General features: G+C 42.4%; 1 protein-coding gene across 1 annotated transcript in view; it reads left to right on the forward strand.

Moving 5' to 3' along the window:
- Positions 1-4291: 4291 nt before the first annotated feature.
- C16H9orf3 (chromosome 16 C9orf3 homolog) overlaps positions 4292-10692 on the forward strand; it is a 233523-nt gene continuing 227122 nt past the window's right edge. The window contains exon 1 of the mRNA XM_005355323.3: positions 4292-5216. Within this exon, the coding sequence (XP_005355380.1) occupies positions 4420-5216 (797 nt within the window). The 5' untranslated portion in view covers positions 4292-4419. The remainder of the gene's footprint in view (positions 5217-10692) is intronic.

Below are 10692 nucleotides of genomic sequence, written 5' to 3' on the forward strand. Positions count from 1 at the left end.
AGGAAGGAGAAGTGATAACTATACTAACTTTCAAGGCTTAAGGTCATGCTGTACTTGTGGGTTGTTTGGGATACTTGTTCTGGAGGCCCCTGACTGCAACATGAGACACCTATGTGAGATAGTTGTGTAGCCTTCCTGGGTCATCAGACCCTTCAGACAGGTGTGTCCTCTGAGTCCCACTGGATGACAAGACTGAGGAGTTGTAGAAGGATGGCCCTGCTGGCTACAATTCAAATTCCTCAGCTACAGGGTAGGACAAGATGGTTACTGCCCAAAGCTACAAGGTTAGTTTGTCATGCAACAACCAGAACAGCATTGAACAGAGAAGGAAAGCGAGGGGTGGATGAGTCAGTTATTATAAGGAAGCAGGTGAGCAAACATACTTGTTCAAATAAATATCAGCCTGAAAACATTGGCTGGGGCCATGAAAAACAGTCTGACACCAAGGTGTCGGCAGCAGTGGTCAGCAGCTGGTGTGGAGCGAGGAAGAGAAGTTTGAACTTTCCGAGGGCCTTGTGTTGTTTCGAAGGCTGCTAGAGATTGACTTTAGGGATTTTAAGGAAAAGAAATAGACTGTATGACTTACCAGTCAGTACAGGGAAAACAGGAACGGAGAAGAAAATTTGAAAACATACAAGTATAGTCATGAAGCAAAAAAGAGTGTAAATAGAAAACCCAAAATAGGTTGATTGACATCTGTGCCATGGCATCTGCAACTGTAATGAGTATAAATGTGGTAAGTATAAAAAGAATGATTTTTTTTTTGTTTTTGTTTTCGAGACAGGGTTTCTCTGTAGCTTTGGTTCCTGTCCTGGAACTAGCTCTGTAGACCAGGCTGGCCTCGAACTCCCAGAGATCCGCCTGCCTCTGCCTCCCAAGTGCTGGGATTAAAGGCGTGTGCCACCATAGCTTTGCTATTTAAGCCAAATTTTAAGAGGCAGTCTAGATGAAACAACCCAGAGTGCAAAGTAAGACTAAAGGGACAGAAAAGCTGCACCAGAGAAAACAAACTGAAGAATGTAGGTGTGATAATTATGCCAGGCAGTGGGATTTTGAGTGATTGACCCAGAAAGTGTAAGTGTGCAGTGCAGGTGTGCGCTGATCTCTGCAGTGCAGGTGTGCACTGTCTCTGGTGCACTGTCTCTGTAGTGCAGGTGTGCACCGTCTCTGTAGACTCTGGGTTGGTGACAAGTGGGAGTGTACAAGGCTGGACTGTGGAACCTCTACACGGGCACACTGCAGCAGCAGGGGCAAACTGAGTGTGTCAAGTGGGAGTGTGCAAGGCTGGACTGTGGAACATCTGCACGGGCACACTACAGCAGCAGGGGCAATGTGTGCCCATGTCACTCTTCATCTTGTTTGACCTTTTGTCTTTGAGAATGGGGTCAGCTGTGTACTGAAGGCTGGCCTAGAGCTCAGGCAGCTTCAGCCTCCTGGACACTGACATTCAGGCATGCACCACCACACCTGACCATCCACGTATATTTCAGAACTACTGAGGGAAAGAAGTTGCTAGTGTTAACATCCCGCTTCTAGACACAAAGTGGTGTGGACAAACTTGGTTAAGGTTCTTTCTGACTGCAATTTCATCCAATCTATCACATTTGGCTATGTTCCTGTGATATATGTATCTAAGGAATTGTGCCCAGAAAGTGTCTTTCAGCTGGTTGGCCATTTGTCTTTAAGAGCATTTGCTGGATTTTTTTATTTAGTTTACGTTTTTTCTTTTATTGAAAATAAATGTTTTCTCACATAATATGTCCTGATTATGGTTTCCGGTTTCCCTTACCTCTGCTACTCCCCATTTCTGCTCCACCCCTCCACTCATCTGGATCTACTCCCGTTCTGCCCCTCATCAGAAAGCAAAACCGGCTTCCAAGGGATAATAAGATAAAATAAAAATTAGCACATTAAAATCAGACAAAACAAACTGAAGGAAAACAGCCCAAGAGAAGCCATAAGAATTAGAGACTCACTCATTCCCACATTCAGAGATAACAATAAAAACACTAAACTGGAAACTAGAATCTGTACACCGAGGACCTGGTGCAGATCTGTGCAGGCGCTATGCTTGCTGCTTGGGTCTCTGCGTTCATGTGCGTTCTCATCATGTTGATTTAAAAGGCCTTGTTTTCTTGGGGTCCCCCATCTTCCCTGGCTCTCGTATTCTTATTTATTATTTGCCGCCTCATCTTCAGGGGCTGCCGTGGGTAGCCAAGGAGAGCTAACCATGGTTTTGATGGGGAGGAAGGCTCCTCTGTTGTTACAGCTTATGACAGCAAGTGGAAAAATGCTTCAGTGAGGCAGGCCAGAATTTAAAATCAGAACACAGCAATAGTCAGAAGTGCTGAAGTCAACAGACTTCTTAGAAATATGGTCACCATTTGCTGAGAAAGCCTTTCATAGTGGCCACAGACATGTGCTTGCAACCACAGTGAGTTCATGTTTTCCCCTAAATGTGGGACCGTGACCTCAGCTGATGCCAGCGGGTTCTGTGTACTCCAGAGAAGGGAGATTCAGTTTATGCACAGATCCGATACAAGTAGGAACCAGGCGGCAGCACCGGGGTCCAGTGGCTGTACATATTACACATAGCTTAGGTGACAGTGTGCTTGGTACCTCCTGGGATGGCTTTAAATACTTTCCACCCTCCACGAAAGAATGAAAAAAGAAAGATAAAAGGAAAAAGATGACAAGAGGAACTAACTGCTAGTCTGTGGACTGGAAAGATAGGTGATATTTAGTGATCTGGACAGAGCAAATGAGGCTCTGTGCAACCTCGGGGCAAGTATTCCAGGTAGAAGAGTTCCTCCCTCATAAACAGAAGAGAGATGGAGCAGTTAACACATACTAAATACACTAGTTTGTTGACTGGGCTTTGTCTCTGTGAAATAAATGCTAAGCCGTCTCTTCAGTTGTGACAGTATAGCCATATTCTTTCTGTCTGTCTCCCTCCCTATTTCTCTCGCTTCTTTCCTCCATACCCCATCCCCACCCTGTGTATATTTTTTATGTGTTTTTTCAAAGTTTTTTTTAAGTCTAAGCATACAATGGCATGATAGTTTATTTCTATGACCCCAGCACTCAGGGACAGAGGCAGGGGGAATTGTTGGGAATTTGAGGACAGCCTGGACTACATAGAAAGTTCTAGGTTGGCTATAGTGTATATGAGATCCTACCTCAAAAGTCCCCCCCCAAAAAAAGCCCAGTCAACAAACTAGTGTATTTAGTATGTATTAACTGCTCCAGATACCAGCAGTTTCCCATTAGTGATGCAGTTGACAGCTTTATCCAATTTATTATTTGTAGATGCTGAGTTCAGTGGAGATCGTGCAAAAGGTGGAGCTGACAAGCTCCCTTGGTGGTTTTAAGACACAAACATTTAGATGTTCCCCTCTGTCATCGTGGTTTACTTTTTCCCAACATTTGCTTTCCACTGTCTGGTAGAAGAAAAGCAGCACATGCTAAAGGAGATCAGGTACATGTCAGGTCTGAAATGATGCCAAACTCTCCCCTTAGTTGTGTTGCTATCAGGTAAGAATACATTTTGATTCAGAACTTTTGATTCTGAAGAGCTTGTGCATTGTATTGCAACATCTGCTTCTACATTTTAATTTCTCTCCTTCCTTTTATAGATATTTACATACTTTTTTTTCCAAATGAGACCTTTTGTTTGCCACAAGAAAGCTATTACCCAGAATGTTAATGGGTTTTCAGCTATTAAGATGTAATGTATACCTTGAGTATTTAACTATAAATTTGAAAAGTCTCCATGAACAATCTCAAAGGAATACTCAGAATGCACTCCTGGTAAATTGGCTCATTTCCCTGTAATTTACTGGAAGAGCTGATAGGAGAGGAGTCCTAATGTGAAAAGCACATTAATCCCTGGAGTTATATTGTGTGGATTAAATTATTGCTCTCAAAGAATACAATGTATGAGGCCATTTAGCCCTCATTCATACTTGTTATTTAGAATCACAGTAGAAAAACAACCACTTACCTTTTGATGCACAAAATTAGAATTGATACATTTAATATTATTTTAAAATGAGGCAGTAAGAGTTGCAGTTTTGCATAAGAATTGCTCTTTTCTGAAACAAGGACTGTGTCCCTGAGTAGCGTAGAGGTCGGTAATGAAGCTTCTTTCTTTTCCCCTGAGCATCTGCCACCCTGGGCATTGCTAGGTAAGGTGGCCAACTTGCAGGAGCTACAGCTGCAGGGACATTTGGGGTCTTATTTGGAATTTCATCTAACCTTTTTTTTTTTCTTTGCCAGGGAACTGGAAGTTGTGGAAACATTGCTTGTGAGAGCAGGTGCTTCTTATTTGGTGAGCCAGCCATCTGTGATGCCGAATGAGTAGAGGAGACCGGAAGCCTCGGCCAAGATTCATCAAAGCCACCAACCAGGTCCTGCGCCATGGACACAAAGCTGGACCCTGCCCGGGATGATCTGCCTCTCATGGCCAACACCAGCCACATGCTGGTGAAGCACTATGTCCTGGATCTGGATGTGGATTCTGAAAGTCGAGTCATTGAGGGCACCATAGTTCTTTTCTTTGGAGATGGGAACAGATTTAAAACACAAGCAATTTCCTCCCAGGACACCATCCAGATGGAGTCAGAGAAAGACTGTACTTTTAGGACAATGGAACCCTGCCATGTGCCCAAGATGGATGCAAGTACCTTCTCACCTCAGATGGGGTATAATGAATGTGCAGTCTGTGGTAAAGGTGATCAAGATGCCTTTGATAACGATGGTAACCATAACAACCGGGAATCTGATTCTGAGATCTCTAGCTCAAAGTACTGCTGTGACACAGGGAATCATGGGAAAGAGGATTTCTTGCTAGTGTTGGACTGCTGTGATCTATCTGTGCTAAAGGTAGAGGAGGTGGATGTGGCTGCTGTGCCAGGCCTTGAGAGATTCACAAAGGCTCCCAAGCTTGCAGCCACTCCTGAGAAGCTCAGGCGTGACATTGTCCGTGACCTGGTGGCTCTGCCTGCAGACGCTTGGAGGGAGCAGTTCGACTGCTATGCTCGCTGCAGCCAGGCTCCTGGATGTGGGGAGCTCTTCTTTGACACTGACAGTTGGAGCTTACGGATCAGGAGGACGGGGGCTCAGACAGCCGCTGACTTTCCTCATGCCATCAGGATATGGTACAAAACTAAACCTGAGGGGCAGTCAGTGACTTGGACCTCAGACCAGGATGGCAGGTAGGTCATCCAGTGCTTCCTGCCCCTAATCTCTTGCACTTCAGGGTTGCTCTCTAAGAAGAGACTGAGTCTGTGGGGGTGTTTCTGCTTGTCCTGTAGCCTTACCCAGACAGACTCAGCACCAGGCAGCAGGTAAATCCTGCAGTATGCTGAACTGTTGTCAAGATCACCTCCTGTAAATTAGGATGAAGAGATCCCTTGATTCATTTCCAACATTGCTGAGTTAGGAGCTTGAAATGTTAGCTTGCTGCTGAAGTGCTGAGCCTGGCTGTTGGTTGGGATCACTGGTGGTGACTTCTAAGGCTGCCTTTGGAGTGGTGCATCTCTGAGCAAGTGCTTTCTCAAAGTATCCTGAGATCTGCTCTGAGACTGGATGGGTGTGAAGCTAGGCCAGCCATGCTGTGACTTTCGCTGGACTTGGCCGGTTGTCACTGCATGTGAACCTCCAGTGCCTTAGAGAGCTGCTTCTGGGGAATTAAAGTGGTCAGACCTGTTGAACTGCAAACCGATTTCTTAGGGTGTGGCTCTTGGTTTCTGGGAGTAAAAGATACCTGATTCTTCCAGTCAGGGAAGTCAAAGAATCCCTTCGGCCTTGTCTTACTGACTTTTTTAGAATCTGAGAATTTCTAAATCAAACTTTGTTGGTTGTGCGAGTCAGCCTGACGAATCACTGAAGAGGTGGATAGAGTCTACTCATCTGTTAGCTGCTTTGGTGGAAGTGGTGGTCTCTGGCAATTCCTTGCATCTCTTCTTCCTCACCCTACTCCTCAGACCCGTTAAGATTTGCTCGGAAAGTGCCACTTTGACATTGAGCTCTAATTAGCCTGTCCCTTGCTAATTAGACGACCTTCCCTCTTGCTCTGGTTTCCAGGTGGCTCAGTGGGAGTTTACTTTCCGCCTCACGTCTCTGAGAGTTTGAGGAAGGCTATGGGAAGAATTGCGGGGTTGGCACAGAGTTCCATGAATACAAAAGCATAGCAATTATTTGTCGTTACCTTACTGGGCTTTTGGTGGAGACTGTGAAGGAGCAACTTCTTATTGTGGCTTCCAAGTTTTTGGAATTATTGAAGATTTTCACCAGGGTTAACCATATAATACTATTAAATATTTAAGTAGGGATTGGTAGTTTTTATACTCCCAGATGCTTTACTTTTGAACTAAAATAGTGGGAAAGAAGAAACCACTGACAGTTGGAAGTATGTTAATGACCTCAAACATGACCTCCTATCCTAAATACTAACTGCTAAGACAGACTTGAATCCATTATGTGCAGAAGTCTTGGTTACCCTGGAGGAAGGTCGACATAGAATTTGGCGTGACTCAGTAAGATACATAGTTGTGATGGAAGCCCGTATACCATGTTTTAGTCTGCGTGATTCGTGGAGTCATAAGAGTATACAGTGTTGACTTTAGAAGAAAATCCCAGAAAGCTGCTCTTTCCCTCACTTTCCTTTTAGGGGTGAACTTTGTGAGACTTTGATTAGAGTCAAGATACCCTTCCATGGATAGCCACACATCTCATGAAACTCTTCCATGTGCCTAAGATTCTAAGTGTGGTGGCTTCATGCCTGCAATCCCAGAGGCATGCATGGGGTGAAGACAGGAGGATTATAAAAGTTTAAGGTTAGATTGGACCACAAAATGCGACCCTGATTCAAATCAAGTATATAAACAAACCTAAATGCATCCAGGTGACTGTCTAGAAACTAAGAACTTTCTGTTGGCTGAGATTCTAGGTTAGGGACAAAATGTATTTCCTCAGTGATGTGGGCCTTGATATGATGGGGTGAGCAAGAGCCTTCCCCAGTAGTATAAGTAGGTTTGGCATCCATATTGATGAAAATTCTGTCGTGATCACGTCAGAGTACTCGCCCTCCTGTTTACCACAGACTGCCAGGCCAGCATGGGGTGCATTTTGTTATCCTTCACAGACAGGGCTGGGTACAGCGTCAGACATTTCTGGAGAGGCCCTGCCCAGGTTCCATCAGCGGCTGGTGTTTCTCCCCACTTCACATGGTAAAGTCTAGAGCTGCAGTCACTTTGATTGATAATAACCATTTGGGATGACACACCATCCCAGGAAGGAAAGTGAGATGTAACAATACGTGAAGCTACCTCCCTAGAGAATGTGGACCTAACTTTGCTTTTTGTTTTCCTTTGTACACATGTGTGCATTTGTGCCATGCTTTGAGTTTCTCTCGATTTAATTTGATGTTGGCTGTCAGCTTGCTGTATATTGCTTTTATTATGTTTAGACACGTTCCTTGTATCCCTGATCTCTCCAGGACTCTTATCATGAAGGGGTGTTGTATTTTGTTGAATGCTTTTTCAGTATCTAGTGAGAGTATCATGTGTTTTTTTTTTTTCTTTCAGTTTGTTTATATGGTAGATTACATTGATAGATTTTCATATGTTGAACCATCCCTGCATCTCTGGGTGAAGCCTACTTACTTGATCATGATGGATGATTTTTTTAATGTGTTCTTGGATTCAGTTTGCCGATACTTTATTGAGTATTTTTGCATCAATGTTCATGAGGGAGATTGGTTTGTAATTCTCTTTCTTGGTTGAGTATTTGTGTGGTTTCGGTATGAGGGTAACTGTAGCCTCATGAAGAGTTTGGCAATGTCCCTTCTGTTTCTATTGTGTGGAACAATTTGAAAAGTACAGGTATTAGTTCTTCTTTGAAATTCTGGTAGAATTCTGTGCTGAAACTATCGGGCCCCCTGGGCTTTTTTTGGTTGGGAGGCTTTTGATGACTGATTGTTTCTATTTCCTTGCAGATTATAGATCTATTTAAATTGTTTATCTGGTCTTGATTCAATTTTGGTATGTGGTACCTATCCAGAAAATTGTCCATTTCTTTTACATTTCCCAATTTTGTGGAGTACAGATTTTTAAAGTATGATATAATGATTTTTCTGGATTTCCTATGTGTTTATTGTAATGTTTCCCTTTTCGTTTCTGATTTTGTGGTGGATATTCTCACTCTGCCTTTTGATTAATTTGGATAAGGGTTTGTCTATCTTGTTTTTTCCTCAAAGAACCAGCTCTTTGTTTCATTGATTCTTTCTATTGTTTTGTTTCTATTTTATTGATTTTTCAGCCCTCAATTTGATAATTTCCTATCATCTACTCCTGCTGGGTGAGCCTGCTTCTTTTTGTTCTAGAGCTTTCAGGTGTGCTGTTAAGTCACTAGTGTGAGATTTCTCCACTGTCTTTATGTAAGCACTCAGTGCTACAAACTTTCCTCTTAGCACTGCTTTCATAGGGTCCCATAGTTTTGGGTACTTGTTTCTTCATTTTTGTTGAATTCTAGCAAGTCTTTAATTTCTTTCTCTATTTTCTCCTTGGCCCAAGGGTTATTCAGTTGAGCACTGTTCAATTTCCGTGAGATTGTAGACTTTCTGCAACAAGTCTTGTTGAATTCTAACTTTAAGCCATGGTGATCCGATAAGATACTGGGGGTTATTCCAAATTTTTGTATCTGTAGAGGTTTGCTTTGTTACCAAGTATGTGGTCACTTTTAGAGAAGTTTCCATGAAATTCTGAGAAGGTATATTCTTTTGTATTTGGGTGAAATGTTCTGTAAATGTCTGTTAAGACGATTTGAGTCATACCATCTGTTAGTTCTCTTATTTCTCTGTTAAGTTTCTGTCTGGTTGATCGGTCCATTGGGGAGAGGGGGATGTTCAAGTATCCTCCTATCAGTGTGTGGGATTTGATATGTGATTTAAGCTTTAGTAATGTTTCTTTTAAATATGTGGGTGCTCTTGTATTTGGGGCATAGATGTTCAGGATTGAGACTTAATCTGGATGGATTTTTCCTGTGATGAGTATGAAGTGTCCTTCTCTGAATTTTATTTTGTTAGCTACTAGGATATCTATACCTGCTTGTTTTTTAGGTCCATTTGGTTGGGAAATCTTTTCCAACCCTTTACTCTGAGATGTTGTCTGTCTTTGAGGTTGAGGTGTGTTTCTTGTATGTAGCAGGATGGATACTGTTTTCATATCCATTCTCTTAGACCGTGTCATTTTATAGGTGAATTGAATCCATTGATATTAAGAGATATTAATGACTAGTGATTGTTAATTCCTGTTAATTTTTAATGGTAGTATTTGTGTGTTTCCCTTCTTTGGTATTTGCTGGTGTGAGGTTATTTGTTGCCTGTGCTTTTGTGGGTGCAGCTAGCTTCCTTTGGTTGGATTTTTCCTTCTAGTACTTTCTGTAAGACTGAGTTTGTTGATAGGTATTGTTTAAACCTGGTTTATCATGGAACATCTTGTTTTCTCCATTGATGGTGATTGAAAGCTTTGCTGGATATAGTAGTCTGGGTTTACATCCATGGTCTCTTAGTGTCTGCAGCACATCTATCCAGGACCTTCTGGCTTTCATGGTTTCCATTGAGAAGTCAGATGTAATTCTGATAGGTTTGCCTCTATATGTTACTTGGCCTTTTTCCTTTGCAGCTCTTAATATTCTTTCCTTATTATGTATGTTTATTGTTTTGATTATTATATGGCAATTTTTTTCTAGTCCAGTCTATTTGGTGTTCTGTAAGCTTCTTGTACCTTCATAGGCATATCCTCCTTCAGGTTTGGAAAGTTTTCTTCTATGATTTTGTTGAATATATTTTCTCCGCCTTTGAGCCAGACTCCTTCTTCTATCCCTATTATTATTTTCATGGTCTTCCAGATTTCCTGGATGTTTTGTGTTAAGGAGTTGTTGTATTTAACATTTTCTTTGACAAATGAATCTATTTCCTTTACCATATCCTCAACTCCTGAAATTCTCTTTCATTTCTTTTATTCTGTTGGTGATGCTTGCTATCTGTAGTTCCTGTTCATTTACCTAGATTTTCTATTTTCAGATTTCCCTCAGTTTGTGTTTTCTTTATTGACTTTATTTCAATTTTTCAAGTTTTGAACTGTTTATTTCACCTGTTTGGTTTTTTTTTTTTTTTTAGCTTTCTTTAAGAGATTTATTGATTTCTCCCAATTTTTTGACTTTTTCTCCAAAAAAAATTTTCTTTAAGAAATTTTTATTTTCTCTTTAAGGGTCTCTATCATCTTCAGAAAGTTATATTTAAGGCTATTTTCTTCTGCTTCTTCTGGGCTAGGACCACTATTTTCAGGTGTTACCATTTTGCTCTTTGGGTTGTTGAATGCATTCTTGCATTGGCACCTTCCCATCTCTTCCTCCAAGGGGTGCCTTTGGCTTAGGTGGTCACTCTTCTTCCAGGTGCAGGCAGGGCCTTGCCTCTGATAGTCATTACTGAGGCTCTGGGGGCTCCTCTCCAGGTGCAGTGGGGGATGTTTGCAGGTGTGGGGAGGATGATTTGAGGTCTGTGGGGTTTGGTGGCTGGGGGTGGGGCATGGGGTGTGCCTGGGATCTAGGGTCCAGTGAGCTAGGCCCTCCAGCTGGGAACCTCTTCAGGAATAGCCAGGGCTAAGGCCCAGCCATTTTGTTTATCTG

The sequence above is a fragment of the Microtus ochrogaster genome, chromosome 16 (genome assembly GCF_000317375.1).
Source record: "Microtus ochrogaster isolate Prairie Vole_2 chromosome 16, MicOch1.0, whole genome shotgun sequence".
In the NCBI taxonomy this organism is placed as follows: Eukaryota; Metazoa; Chordata; class Mammalia; order Rodentia; family Cricetidae; genus Microtus; species Microtus ochrogaster.